General features: G+C 35.8%; 1 protein-coding gene across 2 annotated transcripts; it reads right to left on the bottom strand.

Annotated features, from left to right (window-relative positions):
• Positions 1–1,061: 1,061 nt before the first annotated feature.
• LOC110460717 (glycolipid transfer protein-like) lies at positions 1,062–18,296 on the bottom strand. Of its 2 annotated transcripts, XR_002464052.1 has the most exons (8): positions 18,103–18,296; positions 16,528–16,583; positions 16,039–16,178; positions 14,966–15,116; positions 14,589–14,681; positions 9,230–9,355; positions 3,926–6,430; positions 1,062–3,879 (listed from the first exon to the last, which is right to left on the bottom strand). XR_002464052.1 is itself a non-coding variant. In XM_021513784.1 (7 exons), the coding sequence occupies exons 1-6, from the start codon at positions 18,218–18,220 to the stop codon at positions 9,251–9,253; spliced, it is 663 nt and encodes a 220-aa protein (XP_021369459.1). In that variant the 5' UTR covers positions 18,221–18,296; the 3' UTR covers positions 1,062–6,430; positions 9,230–9,250. The 2 variants fall into 2 exon arrangements, 1 of the variants encoding a protein (XP_021369459.1); XM_021513784.1 differs by having other exon boundaries at positions 1,062–6,430.
• Positions 18,297–19,976: the final 1,680 nt, after the last annotated feature.

The raw sequence follows: 19,976 nt of genomic DNA, 5'->3' as shown, positions 1-19,976 counted from the left end.
ATCTGGACTTCTACAGTGGTATATTATCTGGACTTCTACAGTGGTATAGTATCTGGACTTCTACAGTGGTATAGCATCTGGACTTCTACAGTGGTATATTATCTTGACTTCTACAGTGGTACAGTATCTGGACTTCTACAGTGGTATAGGACTTGTACAGTGGTATAGTATCTGGACTTCCTAACAGATAGTGTCTGGACTTCTACAGTAGTAAAGTGTCTGGAATTCTGCAGTGGTATAGTATCTGGACTCCCTTACAGAGGTAGTGTCTAGACTTCTGCAGTGGTATAGTATTTGGACTTCATTACAGAGGTAGTATCTGGACTTCTGCAGTGGTACAGTATCTGGACTTCCTAACAGATGTAGTGTCTGGACTCCCTAACAGGTGTAGTGTCTGTAATTCTGCAGTGGTATAGTATCTGGACTGCCTAACAGATGTAGTGTCTGGAATTCTGCAGTGATAAAGCATCCAAACTAATCAGACTTCCCCACAATGTTTCCACAACAGTAATAGCTGGACTTCCCTGCAGTGATAATCTTTGAACCTCCTCAGTAGTAATAGTAACTCCCTCAGTCATTGTTTCAGGACATTCCCAACAGCTGTGGTTTCTGGACTTCCCTTACAGGTTGTTTCTGGACTTTCCTACAGTGGTTGTCTCTGCATTTTCTAAAAGTTTTAATCTCAGAGGACTTCCCGAAAGAAATATTTTTAGAATTCCCTATAGAAAGACAGTCCCCAACTTTGTATTTCCAAACAAAAAAACTATGACTGGTTTCTTTCCAGCAGAGGTGGTTAAAGACTTCCTCCAAACAACAGTATAAGGGCTTCCCTACAACAGTAATCTCCGAGATTCTTTAATGATAATTTCTTCCTTCCATGCACTGTTCTCAACAGGAAAAGGTCTTCATACTTTAATAGAACCATTCCAATTCCAGTCTGCAGCAGACCTATGTTTTACTGTATAGGTTTAAACTAATGTCTTTAGATGTGTTACACGTCAGCCAGGCATGACATGTTATGTTTGGTAATAATAGAAAGAAAAAAAAAACATCAAAAGAAGTAACATGTTAAAACCCACTCATTTTATTAAACCGCACATAGTGAAAACAAAGATATTTCTCTTTGGTAAAGAACCTGTCACCAGTTTTGATAAAAATAAATAAATCTATGTGTAGCTAAGGTGTATAAATACAGTATTCCCTAATCACACTACATGCTTTGTACTGTCGACATTTCTAAACATAAATCAGTTATCCAATATTTGTATCGTATTAGAAAAATCACATTCAAACCACTCTAAAGGACAGAAAATCTATAGTACTAATAGGCCTGTAATAGGAGTAGTACGTATAGGCATGTAATAGCAGTAGTACTAATAGGCCTGTTATAACAGTAGTACTTATAGGCCTGTAATAGCAGTAGTACTAATAGGCCTGTAATAGCAGTAGTACTGATAGGCCTGTAATAGCAGTAGTACTAATAAGCCTGTTATAGCAGTAGTACTAATAGGCCTGTAATAGCAGCAGGACAATAAGGCATGTAATACTGGTGAACCAGTGATAGGGAAACATGCACGGCCAGACCGGTTTTTGAACCCGAGACCTCCAAAGTCTTGGAGGTTGCTCTAACCAACCGAGTTACCTGGTCATTAGCGATTGATCCAGTCCAGTTCTGCTACATTCTTCCTGCCTTTAACAAGTTGTTGGCCCCTATAGGCAGATGAGACTCTATATACCACCTTCTCTGGGTAAATTTTATTTGGTGTCGAATGTAACAGGAAAGGGAAAAGTGCACAGCCTAATGACTTAATTGACCCAGCCCAGTTCCACTTCATTGGTAGTTTAATTAGGCCAGTATATGTTAACCAGGATATCTCTCTTACAAAAATGATACTTTGACGAAAAAAAGAAAATTCAAAAAATATAATACAGCTTTTCTAATTCCACCTGAAGTGAAACAAACAGATGTCTATTCTTTAATTTTCTTTAACACACCATGTACTCAGCTTTATGTAATGTTGATAATCACACCAGATGTTATACATATAATGTGATATTAATGGGTTTCCTTTACAACTGACAAGATTATATGTACAAACAATTGTATCCAATGATTTTACTTCAAATATAATTCATTGTTTATTAAACAAGTTCACAACCATTTGACAATCTCACCATTAATCTACAGAATAGGTAATAGTGTATATATATAATTATTATGCATTCATGTCATACAGTCAAAGTACCAAGGTTCCACTGATGATAAGATATAACAACAGTTAACGAAGTTGGTTTGTTTAAGAACAGCCGTGTTGCTGTACAAACATCTCTGGCAATAAGCCGTTCTGGTCTGTAGAAAACCAAACTCTGGTCCTTCAAAAATTGGTCCTGAGATAATTGAATTGGTCCTTAGTCAACTAATCTAGTCCTAAAACAACACAGATGCTTCTATTAAAACAAATGAGCTGATCCTAAGACAGCTGAGCTGGTCCTAATTTAACTTAGCTGATCCTAAGTCAACTGATCAAGACCTAAAACAACACAGGTGCTTCTAATAAAACAGCTGAGCTGATCCTCAGAAAACTGAGCTGGTCCTAAAACAACTGAGCTGATCCTAAGATAACTGAATTACTCAATCAATGGAGCTGGTAGGTATACTTAAACAACTGAGCTGGTCAAAAGATGACTGCTTCACCTCCGACAACACAGCTGTTTCCAAGATAACAAAGCTAGCATTAAAACCACAATGTTGGTTTTAAAAAAACACATTTTATCCGAGGGTAATGATGATAGCCATCAGACATCTTTGTGCACTGTCTTCAAACAATCAAAGTAGATTGTTAATAATTAATATTTCAGATGGTCCAAGGCACACAATGACAAAAGTGACGGGACTGAACTTATTGCATGATCAGTACAAACATTATAGACTTCAATTCAATTCTTTTTATTCTGTAAGCCATTTAGGCTTATAAGACAAAGGTAACATATTTTGTTTAAAAAATATATCAACTATAACCTATCCCCGTTTTGAACAAGGTTCTGACATAACCATACAGCTTATTCATGTAATTTAAATCTTTCAATTAGCACATTATTTTTTCATGACTATATGAATAATAAATATTTGTGTATACATCTGAGTTACAGACTACAACATTTACTTCATAAATACATGCACTGCAATTGTAACCAGTAATAAAGCTTAATAAAACCATGTCTGTTTGGGACTGAACTGTTCAAAATACTGCAGCCACACAAAATCTAACCAGGTGGGCACCGTATACTACTGCTACATAAAAACGCATCTGGGGGGCAGGGGATTTAAAAGAAACATTCAAACAATCATGATGACAATAATAGAGGGTTTGGTTTTGACATATTGTGAAGATGAGAAATGGGTTTCAACTTAATAGATTCAAGCTTGTATATGTGCTGGCATCCCACAAGCATTATACAGTATATACCAAAGCGTACCCAAAGCAAATGTTTTTTTCCAGAGAAATTTTTAAATGTATAAATACATCCTCAATTCATTTAACTCATGTTTTACAATCATGGATAACCAGCTAACATTTCTTCCAACTTTCAATTAATCTGAAGTTCACCTATGTTTAGTGACTACAGAGAAATCAGTAGCTTCTTTACATCGCTGAAAACTTTATGTGTGCAAGGTACGTGATGGAACATACATGAACCAGAGAAATACCTACATCAAATATGAAGATGCTATCAAAAATATTTTCATTTAAAGCCTGAAATATTGGAGGATGTTTGTGGGTAGTTATTTGTAAAAACAGGATACACTAATTGGTGACTTCTGATAGTTTTACCTAAATCCCACACAACCACCAGGCGACAATTCGTTACTAGTTTTACCTAAATCCCACACAACCACCAGGCGACAATTCGTTACTAGTTTTACCTAAATTCCACACAACCACCAGGCGACAATTTGTTACCATATACAATGTATCTACATACTTTTGTGATGTTGCAGTTTTCTTACAGTTACAATATTACAGGCGGTTTACATCAATCATTTCCTGTTACACTATAATCATAAATACAATTCACTCTCACAATCTGGACTGACTGGTATATATTTTGGTTTGGCGATACAATTTTTTTACCCTTACTTTTATAACTTGTACATAATATATATATATATCTCATCAGAACAGAAACATGCTGATGGTTTGAATATCGTATTGTTAAATATAATGAAAAAATATCTCTTATAACGATAAGTAAAACAACTGAGTTAATTTGAATTAACAACTTTTACATTCATAATTCTAAAATTGATAAGTTTACAGATTCAGTTCATGTTTGAAATAATAATTTGACTTAGGAATTTCATAAAAAAATCTACATCTTAAAACACATTGTTTTACTCAATTAATTTTATGGTAAATATAAAGTTCAATAGGTTTTAACTAAAAGGAAATATAATTTCTATAAAATTTCAATTTATACCTCATTATTAAAGTTATTAAAAAATGTTAGCAAAATGATATTATTTGACAAAATGAATATAGAAACAAGCTAATCTTATCACAGTTCATAAACATTTCCACATCAATAATATCTAGACAGATTATTCTAATTATTGCAGAAAGTGTTTCATATGTACAGCGATCGCCTTCCACCCCCCCCCCCCTCCAAGGGAAAATGGTTGGGGAGGGAGTGGGAGTAATTCCCCAAATGTATATATAAATTGCCCTACTGACAAAATACAGTACTTTTCTCACTTTTCAGCATTACAATATGGAAAAAGCCCTGTTTGAGCCTGTAACAATACATAACTGGTCCCAGAAGGCCTGTAACAATACATAATTGGTCCCAGAAAGCCTGTAACAATACATAATTGGTCCCAGAAGGCCTGTAACAATACATAATTGGTCCCAGAAGGCCTGTAACAATACATTACTGGTCCCAGAAGGCAGAGTTCTACCAGCACACAGCATGTTCCAGATTACAATGTCATCATACTTTGCATCAGGTTATTGCTGAAGTTATACAATACTTGGTAAGTTGATGTGTTAGAAATTGGCTAGTGGTTAACATCCGTGTGGATCCCAAAGAGAGAGGGAGAGATTTAAGGCCAGTGGTTATTAGTCTTACATGTGGATTATTCAAGATAGCTACACAGAACAAGTTGAGCAAGTAAGCGGAATACCACAACCCTAGGCTAAGTCAATCAATATGCCCATTTTTAGCATGGAATATATTTCCCCACTTTTATAACCTGGAGGGGCATATAGTGTTGCCCATGTCCTTCCCGTCCCGTCCTGTCCCATCCATGGGCAGGGGGCATTTATGTCTTAGACATTTTCTAGTTTAACTACCATTTGAAAGTGGTGTTCTAGTATTTACCAGAACATTCACACATGAAAAGCCTTTCACACCCTATTAAAGATCTGAACCATAAAAATCTGATGTACAATGATTATGTCAGAACCAGTTACAATAAAACATTCTTGTACAATGTTCAACCAGCTGATAAGACAAATATCACATGATATGTACGACTGGAACTGTGTCCAATAACAGTAGAGGCACAAAATACTGCTGCGTAACAGATTGTAACAGATTTATTAGATTCAAATTAAAAAATAATGAAAACCTTGGCATTTTATAATCGGTATATAGTGTATTCAAAAAGGGCAAAATCATTACCATAACAACATTTTGGCAGAATGAGATGTCTTTCTTTAACACACAAATAACTGTCGTGTGTCCTTCCTACCATAGTTGAACAGGCAGTTACTTAATTCTGAAGCTGGCAGTCAGGAGCATTGTGCTGTGATATTTGTTAGTAGCTGTGTTAACAGGCTATGTATGCATTATTGGAATTCAAGCCTCATGTGTTGGAATCAGCTGACCACAACTCACTACAACTGACAATGAGCTGATCATCGGTCATTACCAGCCATATCCATCTCCCCCCGAAGTTATTTTGATGACCATACTTTTCTGAATGCTTATGACATCTTGAAGATATGTACTTCACTGTAACTGCCAAAGTTAACCCTCAAACTGTCACATGGGGGACATGTACGGGGTAACTAAGGAGACCTGATTTTTATATTACCACAGCTGACTAACACTAACAACATATATAAAATGCCAGATTTTCATATACAGCAGTTTCACACAAACACTTTGTGGACACTTGACTTCCATGTAACCATGACCAACTCACACTGAGAACACACATATAAATGGCACAGATTTCAGGTACTACGAAGAGATTTCAGGAATACTAACGTCCAGACTGACATAATTATAGAATGTTCAAGCACACCTAAATCATTCTATGTCTATAGATTGACGACCTCTTTATCTACAAAAGCTTCCATATAGGCCATGACAGTGGCCCTCAAATGTCCATCCCCGCAACAAACTCATCTAAGGCTTCAGCAACCTAAAATAATGAAAAGGAACACAAAAATGTAAGGCAATAAAGACACAATCCACACCACAAACGGTACATTGTAGATAACTGTAATAGAACAATAAGTTAAAATGATTGATCACATGCATGTTACATTTTAGTTTAGTATACTATATATATATATTACCTGTTGATAATCATTACACCACTAATGAAAGTGGGGTTATGAGGAAAATGGCTGCAAATTTAAATCTTTTAATCCTTTTGTAGGAAAAATCAAAAGTTTACATTAAAATTATATTATGAAAAGGTAGAAATCAGCTAAAATGTGACACATTTATCTCAGTCGAGGCGAGATATGCCACAGCGAATCCCTATTGGGGTATCAGCCAGATAAAAAAAAAATTCATGAGAAGAATTAGTTGAAGCAAGTTATAGGAAGTAATGAAGGAAAGACTATAAAGCTATCCACTGAAGGGGTTAAGAATTAAAAGAAAAGAAGACAGACAATTTATATAAAATTTGATTCCCTTGGCTCATGCAGAGATGCTTTATGATAAAGGGAGGTCATTCAACATGGTCTGTACTACAATCAAGTTAATCAATTAAACATGATGGGAAGAAAATTGTGGTCAAGTATGGTTTATATGGTGAAATGTGTATAAAATGCCATTAAAATATAAGTGAAGTTCTGTATGAGAAGTAGTGCTGACAAAATTGTGTCCACAAATAGTGTAACCGATCCTCTTCCTCTAATCTTGTAGTGTGTATGAAGAGAGGGTTGTTTGTTGAAGGGGCCAAAGAAACACCATAACACTTCACCTCTTGTGTGTTTAAAAGGGAAGCATGGCACTATATATATAAATCCAATGTGCCCAGTAATAACTGAATTTACCATTGGCTACACCTCTGAAATAACAAGACAATTAGGCGAATTACAGTCCCCCACCGGATGTGAAATTATAAGCCAAGAATGCACAGATGATAAATTTGTAATAAAATAGTTGTGTAGGAGAAAGAGCGCGGACAAACTTTTTATTTGATGCAGGTCAAAGATCAAAAACAGAGTGACCTACTTTGATATACGACACACTGCCTCACCAAGATGAACCCATACTCCAAGTATAAAGTTCCAGTGACTAGTAGTGTAGGAGATAGAGCCCAGACAAACATTTTCTTTGATGCAGGTCAAAGGTCAAAATGTAGGTCAAAGTGACCTACTTTTGATACATAACACACCGCCTCACCAAGGTTAACCCATATTCCAAGTATGGAGTTCCTGTGACAAGTAGTGTAGGAGATAGAGCCCAGACAAGATAGTGGAAAGACAGACGGAAAACTATAGTCCCCCTGGTTTCCGGTGGGGGACTAACAGAATGCTAATTTGCAGGAGTCAGTAAAATGGTCGTTAGAGTAAGCCCTCCTTGTTCAAAATCCCTTCAACCATTCTAGACTAGTAAGCTTTTAACATAAAGGGTAACACTGCACATGATATAATAAAAAAAAGAGTTCCAATTCCAATTCAGAACTGTTCTACATGTCTAGACAATACAACAACAAGTTTCTCTGACTTACTTCCCTTGTTAAAGTATTTATCTCCCATTTTGATGTTGTGTATCCTGTAAAGAATAATTAGAACAGTGTAGGATTGGCATTGGATAGATACTGAGTTTGATCCTTGAAGTTTCTGTATAAATTACACATATATAATATTTTTGCTTTCAAATTTCAAACAACTATGACTCTGTATGATGCATTGCAAGTAGCTAACCTGGTCTAGGAAATTCATCATTGTGATAAAGATTCAAAAAAGAAAAAAAGGAAATTGCAAAAAGGACAAAACTTTCTATGAAAAACTAAATATTTGCTTTGACGGTTTCTTGCGGTGACCAATAACACTATGTAGCTAGACTAGTTAGTGTTATTTTTCAATGTAACTACACTGTGTTTATACTGTGTTACTAGTGTTACTGAAGTGTGTTACTATACTGTTTTACTATTGTTACTGAAGTGTGTTACTATACTGTGTTGCTAGTGTTACTGAAGTGTGTTACTATACTGTGTTACTATTGTTACTGAAGTGTGTTACTATACTGTGTTACTAATATGTTAGTGCACTTTGTAACTGTACTGTGTTACTACAATGCTATTATACTATAGTGTGTTACTTCACTGTTACTAAACTGTTATTACTCGTTGTTACACTTCTGTAATGATACTTAATTAGTATAATAGTACACTGTGTAACTACATTGTATTGCTATATGTGTTAATAATCCAGCCACTTAACAGTGTTACTAGTGTTACTATATATATTGTCAATGTTTACTATGTTACTTCACTTAACCATTAACTCGTCCACCCCTGAAGACCCATTTTAACTCTTCCAATTCAAAGAATGGAATAGTTCATTATGAAATTTCAGAGGTAAACGAGTTAAACTGCATTCCGTTATACTATACACACAGTCCTACAAACCTGTTCAGAATTACTATAGACTTTAATAGTTTGATTCTAGGTGTTGTCGAGTTTGACTTGGACATTTGGTACTTTAGCGTGGGCAGACCAGAAATATTATTGATACAATTATTTACAGACAGTGTTAAATCAGAAGCCTAACATATGTTGCTGAGGGCACAGGGAGGGGAACCTTATATTTGGAAAAACTGTAATAAAAAGTAAAAAAAGTTCAATGAGGCGTCATTTGTAATTACGTCCATAATCAAGGGAGATAATTCAAAATGCGTAAATCAGTGAATAACAAAATATAAAATTACCTGCAAGTAGCATGAATTGAGAGAAAGAGATATTTTAACTAAATATATATACCATGATTTGTATAGAAATAGGCTATAGGCTGTTGTACTTGTCCTTTGTAATAGCCATACACTGACTGTTCCAGGTATCCACTGTGTTCTTTAGGTTAACCAGATAGACCTCCATCTCTTCTAGTACCTGTCAGGTTACCCAATTACAGGAGAGAAAACATATACGTCAATACACAGATGTTACACAGTTCAATTTGGTTTTAGTTTTGATGTGATGTTGAATTATTCACCATTATTGTCTTGGAAATAATTGAATTAGTAGAACTATGAAGTTTAATAACCTGACCATTGTGACAATTTTCTTTCTCTAAATTCTTAGTCATTACAAAAAAAATATATAAACTTCCAATGTAAATTAAATTTGCTGATTAGTCACCTACTTTACACATCAATCAATAAATCCACTAGCATTGTACTACCTATCAGTTAAAAAAGCGTGCGTGTTGGATAAATATTGTTAATGGAGAAGAACGCCATGACATCTGACTAACAAACACTTGTCATGTCCTCCACTTACTCTCATGTTTCAAATCAACATTGTTTTCAGAGTGCATAAAGAGCTTGAAAAGACTTGGACATAACCTGACAGTAAAATGTAATACAGTATTATGAGAGTTTCTATCAGGCACACATTGTCTATTTATATTGGTGGTATATATGACTGTCTGTAATGTAGGTAATTCATAACGAACTCTTGAAGGGATCAGAATTTACAGTTAAGTGAAACAATCATCACAATTGACCAACACCTTTGACCTCTTGCCATGACATTGACCTCTGCCTTTGACCTTTGGAGTACTGAAGCTCTATTTGACACAATAAACACATTTATGTGGTTTCACAACAAAGTCTGCAGGCAATCAAAGTTATGGACTGGACAATTACAAACTGTTAAAGGACATACTGACAAATAATCAATATTCCTCCCCATTACTTTACTGGGAAAATACAGTAAAACCCTTGTTATACCGCCTTAGTTGTCCAAAGAAATTTTGGAGTTACAACATGGTTTGGCTGTAAAATGTGAGAAATGTATAAAGGAATTTTCAAGAAAACAAGAAAAAAGGGACATAGAAACATGTTGGCCGTAAACATGGGGCATATATATCAAAGTTTTAATCTAGTTAAAATGTCAATATACATGTTCACATCTAAATCACAAATCCAAACAACCACATAATCAAAACACAATCCTGTTGCCCTATATGTCTGCATACAAGGCGCTCTACTGTAGTACATTAGTGATTTACACGTCATTCTGATACACTCTACTGTAGTACATTAGTCATCTACACGTCATTCTGATTTACTCCACTGTAGTACATTAGTCATTTACACGTCATTCTGATACACTCTACTGCTGTATATTAGTGATTTACACGTCATTCTGATACACTCTACTGCTGTATATTAGTGATTTACACGTCATTCTGATACTCTCTACTGTAGTACATTAGTCATTTACACGTCATTGTGATACACTCTACTGCTGTATATTAGTGATTTACACGTCATTCTGATACTCTCTACTGTAGTACATTAGTCATTTACACGTCATTTTGATACACTCTACTGTACTACATTAGTCATTTACACGTCGTTCTGATTCACGCTACTGTAGTACGTTAGTGATTTACACGTCGTTCTGATACACTCTCCTGTAGTACATTAGTCATTTCCACGTCATTCTGATACACTCTACTGCTGTATATTAGTGCTTTACACGTCATTCTGATACACTCTACTGCTGTATATTAGTGATTTACACGTCATTCTGATGCACTCTACTGTACTACATTAGTCATTTACACGTCGTTCTGATTCACTCCACTGTAGTACATTAGTGATTTACACGTCGTTCTGATACACTCTACTGTACTACATTAGTCATTTACACGTCGTTCTGATACACTCTACTGTAGTACATTAGTGATTTACACGTCATTCTGATACCCTCTACTGTAGTACATTAGTCATCTACACGGCATTCTGATTTACTCCACTGTAGTACATTAGTCATTTACACGTCATTCTGATACACTCTACTGTAGTACATTAGTCATTTACACGTCGTTCTGATTCACTCTACTGTAGTACATTAGTGATTTACACGTCGTTCTGATACACTCTCCTGTAGTACATTAGTCATTTACACGTCATTCTGATACACTCTACTGCTGTATATTAGTGATTTACACGTCATTCTGATACACTCTACTGTAGTACATTAGTCATTTACACGTCATTCTGATACACTCTACTGTAGTACATTAGTCATTTACACGTCATTCTGATACACTCTACTGTAGTACATTAGTCATTTACACGTCATTCTGATACACTCTACTGTAGTACATTAGTCATTTACACGTCATTCTGATACACTCTACTGTAGTACATTAGTCATTTACACGTCATTCTGATACACTCTACTGTAGTACATTAGTCATTTACACGTCATTCTGATACACTCTACTGTAGTACATTAGTCATTTACACGTCATTCTGATACACTCTACTGTAGTACATTAGTCATTTACACGTCATTCTGATACACTCTACTGTAGTACATTAGTCATTTACACGTCATTCTGATACACTCTACTGTAGTACATTAGTCATTTACACGTCATTCTGATACACTCTACTGTAGTACATTAGTCATTTACACGTCATTCTGATACACTCTACTGTAGTACATTAGTCATTTACACGTCATTCTGATACACTCTACTGTAGTACATTAGTCATTTACACGTCATTCTGATACACTCTACTGTAGTACATTAGTCATTTACACGTCATTCTGATACACTCTACTGTAGTACATTAGTCATTTACACGTCATTCTGATACACTCTACTGTAGTACATTAGTCATTTACACGTCATTCTGATACACTCTACTGTAGTACATTAGTCATTTACACGTCATTCTGATACACTCTACTGTAGTACATTAGTCATTTACACGTCATTCTGATACACTCTACTGTAGTACATTAGTCATTTACACGTCATTCTGATACACTCTACTGTAGTACATTAGTCATTTACACGTCATTCTGATACACTCTACTGTAGTACATTAGTCATTTACACGTCATTCTGATACACTCTACTGTAGTACATTAGTCATTTACACGTCATTCTGATACACTCTACTGTAGTACATTAGTCATTTACACGTCATTCTGATACACTCTACTGTAGTACATTAGTCATTTACACGTCATTCTGATACACTCTACTGTAGTACATTAGTCATTTACACGTCATTCTGATACACTCTACTGTAGTACATTAGTCATTTACACGTCATTCTGATACACTCTACTGTAGTACATTAGTCATTTACACGTCATTCTGATACACTCTACTGTAGTACATTAGTCATTTACACGTCATTCTGATACACTCTACTGTAGTACATTAGTCATTTACACGTCATTCTGATACACTCTACTGTAGTACATTAGTCATTTACACGTCATTCTGATACACTCTACTGTAGTACATTAGTCATTTACACGTCATTCTGATACACTCTACTGTAGTACATTAGTCATTTACACGTCATTCTGATACACTCTACTGTAGTACATTAGTCATTTACACGTCATTCTGATACACTCTACTGTAGTACATTAGTCATTTACACGTCATTCTGATACACTCTACTGTAGTACATTAGTCATTTACACGTCATTCTGATACACTCTACTGTAGTACATTAGTCATTTACACGTCATTCTGATACACTCTACTGTAGTACATTAGTCATTTACACGTCATTCTGATACACTCTACTGTAGTACATTAGTCATTTACACGTCATTCTGATACACTCTACTGTAGTACATTAGTCATTTACACGTCATTCTGATACACTCTACTGTAGTACATTAGTCATTTACACGTCATTCTGATACACTCTACTGTAGTACATTAGTCATTTACACGTCATTCTGATACACTCTACTGTAGTACATTAGTCATTTACACGTCATTCTGATACACTCTACTGTAGTACATTAGTCATTTACACGTCATTCTGATACACTCTACTGTAGTACATTAGTCATTTACACGTCATTCTGATACACTCTACTGTAGTACATTAGTCATTTACACGTCATTCTGATACACTCTACTGTAGTACATTAGTGATTTACACGTCACTCTGATACACTCTACTGTAGTACATTAGTCATTTACACGTCATTCTGATACATTCTACTGTAGTACATTAGTCATTTACATGTCATTCTGATACACTCTACTGTAGTACATTAGTCATTTACACATCATTCTGATACACTCTCCTGTAGTACATTAGTCATTTACACGTCTTTCTGATACACTCTACTGTAGTACATTACTCATTTACACGTCATTCTGATACAGTCTGTTTTTAATGCTTATCCCGTTAGACAATAACAATACATGATATTACACATAACATAAGTACAATGCTGCTAAATAAGATGAATACAAATGATCCCACGTCATTCTGATACACTCTACTGTAGTACATTACTCATTTACACGTCATTCTGATACAGTCTGTTTTTAATGTTTATCCAGTTAGACAATAACAATACATGATATTACACATAACATAAGTACAATGCTGCTAAATAAGATGAATACAAATGATCCCACGTCATTCTGATACCCTCTACTGTAGTACATTAGTCATCTACACGTCATTCTGATACACTCTACTGTAGAACATTAGTCATTTACACGTCATTCTGATACAGTCTGTTTTTAATGCTTATCCCGTTAGACAATAACAATACATGATATTACACATAACATAAGTACAATCCTGCTAAATAAGATGAATACAAATGATCCCACGTCATTCTGATACACTCTACTGTAGTACATTAGTCATTTACACGTCATTCTGATACAGTCTGTTTTTAATGTTTATCCCGTTAGACAATAACAATACATGATATTACACATAACATAAGTACAATCCTGCTAAATAAGATGAATACAAATGATCCCATCTGACAGTAGGACTGTATGCTATATATAGTTACAAAGCTTGTACTACTGGACCAGACACAATTTTTTTTTTGTTTATCTCTTCAAGAAATTGTTACATAAAAGGTCTTGTTAATATTTTAAATAAATACCTATAGTCTTTTCTGCTTATGTAAACGGACTCTGTGAAATGATATGCTTTGACTTTGACCATCAACAACATTTAATCTCAGAAACAGAGTTAAACACAAAAACTTAACCTTGATGAGCTAACTGACAACATTACTGGACCATACAAACTAAGATCCACACAGCAAAGTAATTAAACCATGAAAAGGGAGATAACTATTAAGTACTGACCTCTTTATTGATATCTTTGGCCTCCATATCCCCGGGGGTTTTCATCAACTTCCTACACAGGTCACTCCTGTTTGGTGCTGCATGAAGAGCCACCTGTAAAATGAATTAAGACGACGGGATCAGACACTGCTGAAATAAATCTGCGTACACTTTCTGTGACAATCCAAACATATTCGGCCATTTAGAATTCACTGTAGTTAAAGGATTATAGAATGATTTGACCATTGAATCTTTGTTATGAGTCTGACTTTACCAGTACAGTTGTCGTCTATTATGGTCATACAGTGAATCCACTTTCGCTTAATATTATAATAAACCTTTTTTTCTTTCAATCAAATGTAATTTCAATATATCAAAAAGAGAACTTTCATTCTTACCTTGAATATACCTTTAGAAATGAGATTATGGTGCTGTTTTAGAGAATTAGCATATGCCTCATTGACAAATGCTACGTTGTTCTCAGTCATATCTCCTCCTTTGTGAGCCGAGACCAGTTGCTCAAAAAATAAGTACATGAACTTCAGCCCTCTGTGAAAAAAGGTTATAGCAATAAATTAATTTCCCAATCTAATACAGACTATATGTGTGCCATGGAACTGTCACATACACACAATGACAGTGTAAACTGGACCTGGCAACTTTTGATTCACAAAACGCTAGACTTTAAAGCTACCAGTATCACCTCCCTTTAATCTGCATATCCTTGAACACAATGCCACACCTGTTACCTCCCTATAAATAACATGCTCTAATTCCCAATGTATTAGCTTCCTTTTAATTAGTTTAATCTGAACTAAAATACTATATATGTAACCTTCCTTTGATGGACAAACCCTGGATTTTAATGATGTATGCATTATCTCCCTTTAACTCATATATCCTGGACAAAAAATACCATGAGTTACTTCCCTTTAAACTTACATACCCTAAACTATAATGCCATGTTTTACCTCTCTTTATATTTGTTGCCTCCCTTTAATTAGCATAATTTAATCTCATTCTTGACTATAATTCTAGAAGTGTTACCTTAATTTAATGAATTTATTTATACTGACTATAATGCCAAGTGTATTACCTCCCTTTAATTTGATACGTCTCTATGGACTTAAATTTGCTGCCTTCTTTTAATTGACATACGTGATCTAAAATACCACATGTGTACATTTCTGTAATTAACATACCCTTGCAGGGCTAGACAATAAGGGAAGCCCGATAGGCTGACCCTAATGAAACCTCCATCTGCACTACTGGTTCTAAAAACCACTAGCCCGATTGACTAGTCAATATTTGATATTGTTTATCTTGTTGAATAACATTGAGTCAATGGAATTTGCACAAGGACTAGTATATACGTAAATATTGGAAAACTACTCCCCAAACTGACTAGTGGTATTCAAAAATAATTTCTTGCCCTGCCTTGTCAGTTATAATACATGTTATTATTACCTACCTTCCCAACCAAATTCCAGCTACGGTGCCCGAATTTTTGCTTTGATAAGTATTTCTTGCCATTTCATCCTCAATAATCTCTTGAATAGTCTTATAATCTCCTCCACTTTCTCTCTTCGCAGCAATAACCTTCCGTAATTTCTGTTAGATAAAATAACTTTTCAGTTAACAAAATTTCACACACAAAAAATGACAAAATGGAAACACATGTTCAGCTTAAATGTATACAATATAGCTAGGTGATACGGAAGGAGGACCACAATCAGATCAGTACTCAAATTGGATCACTTTTTGCAGATATACCTTTAAAACTGTAAATCATTCAAAGGTTCATGCACTTATTTACAATGATGCAGCTTTTGAATGGGGGGGGGGGGGGGGGGTTTAATGACAGGCACCCACCCTGTTCCCAGGACATTTACCATTGTGGCGAGGGGGCTTATTTGCGAGAGGGGGCTTATTGCCGGTAAAATACGGTATATATACTCACCTCGATGTTGCTGTTCATATCAGACTTGACTGGTGAAAAAACCCTTCCAAAGTGATCTGGAATGAAGTAAAAGAAACATGTTGCAGGTAATTTGTACCCGATTAGCTATAGTATTTGGTGTTTCTTTATTTTGGATATTAACCATAAATTTATATAGCAATTGGACCATATTAAAAACCATTATATTACTTAAATATGTTTACACACTATATCCTTACCTTAACCTTAATTATCTCCATGCCAGAAGGTGCATAAGGCCTCATATTTACACACTATATGGCAGGCAAAAATCTTATTCAGTCACTTCAATGGTATGTTTACATATATATACTTAGTGAGAAATTGGATAGAGTTTACGTAGATTGAAAGATTTGGTCTGAATAATGTTGCTAATTTTCAAATCTTTGACCAAAAAATCATCACACACAAATTTATGGTCATTTAATTAATTCAATACTGAAATATTTAAGGAATTTTGTTCTGTTTTGGTCAAGCTTAAAACAAAACCAAACAACAAATCAGGGTTTGTGTTTCAGCCTTTCCTATATCATTTTGATGAATAGAAATAGTAAACTATCAAGGAAACCCTTTCTACAGTGAGCCGTGGGAGTTCTTGGGACACTATTGAATTATCAACATGTTGATGCCACTACATTGGTTGCTGATCATGATGATCAACAGAGCTAGAGTGGTCACCTTCAGTAAACGGGAGCGTTATACCATGCAACCAAATAAGAGTATCTTACTTGAAATACTCACACATTACCAAGATGAGAGTATCAAATCAATCGACACATTGAATATGGATGAAAATACCACTACTAGCAGACATTTATTCATACTTGCATGAATATATCCCAGCCCATATTATTGACACGAATTTAACAAGGCTCATCTTACACAGCTGCTGCCTTTTGTGTGATGCTTTGCTTCCTGCTTTCGATGTATCCATACTAAATATTTAAACCGCTTTATCAACATGTGTCTGCTATACCAGCTACACGTAGTGTGTAGTAAGCAACTAAACAAACTAGCTTGTACTAGGTAGAATACAGGTAGTGCTTTCCCATCACACCACCAGGGGTACTTTTTGCTGTAAATTTTTGACTATCAATCTAAGCCTGTGCGAAAGTGGTGCCTTTACCCTGGACCTTGGATATTTTTATAGTGAACGGATCCACTACCACAGTTGTTGTACTCCACTAAACACAGTGGTTCTCCTATCCAAACACAGTTGCAGGACACACTTATATGATTGCATAATTGCATATATATGTAAGTGTGTCCTGTACCTGCGTATCCAAGGAGGGTACACACAGAAAACAATAGCCGGCATAGCCGGCCAGCGGCATCGGTTTTGAAGTTGCAACTTCTTAAAATGTATAAGATCGACGATTCCTTAACTATACATATTTTCCTTTATTTAATCCACTTATCATAAGCGATTTCAAGAAGTGATTTCTAGTTTAGAAACGAGTGCAGTCCTTGAGGTACAACGGCAGAGCGGTTTGTTTTCGAGGCCAATATACTTAAAGTAATTTCAGGTATACTGGCATTACTTGATTGACTACTTACCGAACACCACGGTTATCTGACTGGTTTTGCCAAGAAATGTGTCTAATTCAATAGCCCCATCTTCAGGCACAGGGTCGTAAAACTTCTCTCGATCGAAAAATGTCCGTGCATTTGCCATTCTCAGTGCCGGAATCGGAATGTCTTTGCATGCAAGTACCTGCTACGTTACCGGAAGTAAACAATCGCTTTATGTTGAATTTCGTATATGTTACTGAAACCAAGTAATGGCCATTCCAATAACAGAACCAAATAACGCATCTATAAACAAGAAGCACATGGGCCTTAATAGCTCACCTGGTATTTTATTTTTCAAATGAGTACCAAACAGGTTTATCAAAGGAGTACAAGAAACAAAGTTGCAAGAAGAACTACATATAAATCTGTTTTGGTAGGAAAGACACCAAGAAAATGAGTTTCCATGTTATGTCCCAATTTTCCTCTATTTCCCCTATTGGGCCTCACACGCACCTTTTTATACAAATTAAACAAATTGATTTTTTCCCCCTAAGTATGCTTCAGACACATCTTCAATTTATAAATATTCAATTCCCTTTGGCCAAAGATTCTCTAGAACAAGTTTGGTTAAAATCCCTTCAACGGTACAGAAGGAGAAGGATCTTTAATGTTTTCCTCTATTTCACCTAATGTGCCCCACTCATCTGCCCCAAAAAATGGGGTCCACACACCGCAGTTTAAACAAAATTGAGGCTCCTTTGTCCAAAGATGCTCTAGAACAAATTTGGTCAAAATCCTTCTATTGGTTGAAAAGAAGATTTTTAAAGATTTACCTACCCCCACCCCCCCACCCCCGCCCTATTTGGCCCCNGGACCATACCCTCCGCTTATATAAAACTGAGAACCCTTTGGCCAATGACGCTCCAGTCAAAGTCCCTTCATCGGTCTAAAGGAGAAGGATCTTTGATGTTTTCCTCTATTTCCCCTAATGGGCCCCAACCATCTGCTCCTAGAAGGAGGCCCACACACCTCAGTTTATACAAAATTGATTCTTTTGTCCCTAATCATGCTTCAGACTGCATTTGGTTTAAATCCCTTCACTTGTATAGTAGGAGAAAAAAAATCCTCTATTTCCCCTACTGGGCCCCGTCCCTCCGCCCCCAGAGAGGCCACACCCTCCGTTTATAAAAACTTGAGTCTCCTTCGTACAAAAATGCTCTAGGACAAATTTGGTCAAAATCCTTCTATTGGTTGAGAAGAAGAAGATTTTTAAAAATTTACCTATTTCCCCCCCTATTTGGCCCCACCCCTCTGCCCCCAGGGGGACCATACCCTCCGTTAATACAAAACTGAGAACCCTTTGGCCAATGATGCTTCGGGCCAGGTGAGCTAAAAGTAGCTTTGAGAACATGGTGACCACAGATGTCTTATTTGTAGGACATTTGGTGAAAACTGTCCTGAAGGGAATCGGGATGGTATTTGAACATTTTAATCTCACCCCTGTGTGTATTAAATATGAATCAAGGTAATAATTTTCTGTTAACGTTAAAGTAATACTTAGAAATTGTCAAACATCAAGATTCTATGCTTTTAGTTTGTGACATTTCAAAGGTCACAGATAGATTTTACAGAGGTGAACATCCTTCTTGAGTAAACAGTTCAGGTCATAGAGAAGTCGTCAGACAATAGATCAGGTGAGAACTTAGGCAAGTTCCTTAGTCAGGTTCAAGGTCACCTCAGGTAGACAGTTCAGGTCATAGAGAAGTTGTCAGACCATAGATCAGGTGAGAACTTAGGCAAGTTCCTAAGTCAGGTTCCGGGGTCACCTCAAGTAGACAGTTCAGGTCATAGAGAATTCGTCAGACAATAGATCAGGTGAGAACTTAGGCAAGGTCCTTAGTCAGGTTCTGGGGTCACCT

Source organism: Mizuhopecten yessoensis, unplaced genomic scaffold (assembly GCF_002113885.1).
Source record: "Mizuhopecten yessoensis strain PY_sf001 unplaced genomic scaffold, ASM211388v2 scaffold10477, whole genome shotgun sequence".
NCBI classification, from domain to species: Eukaryota; Metazoa; Mollusca; class Bivalvia; order Pectinida; family Pectinidae; genus Mizuhopecten; species Mizuhopecten yessoensis.
The sequence above is the reverse complement of the archived record's forward strand: the minus strand, read 5'-3'. Positions and strand labels throughout refer to the sequence as shown.

What these genes read in the sequence shown, in the direction of transcription:
- LOC110460717 (XM_021513784.1), bottom strand. Translation starts at nt 18,220, where the DNA reads ATGGCAAATGCACGGACATTTTTCGATCGAGAGAAGTTTTACGACCCT. An exon ending in TTTCTAAAGGTATATTCAAG is followed by an intron (nt 14,682 to 14,965) that starts GTAAGAATGAAA and finishes TTCATTTTACAG; the next exon opens with GTGGCTCTTCATGCAGCACC. An exon ending in CCAAAGATATCAATAAAGAG is followed by an intron (nt 9,356 to 14,588) that starts GTCAGTACTTAA and finishes GTAACCTGACAG; the next exon opens with GTACTAGAAGAGATGGAGGT.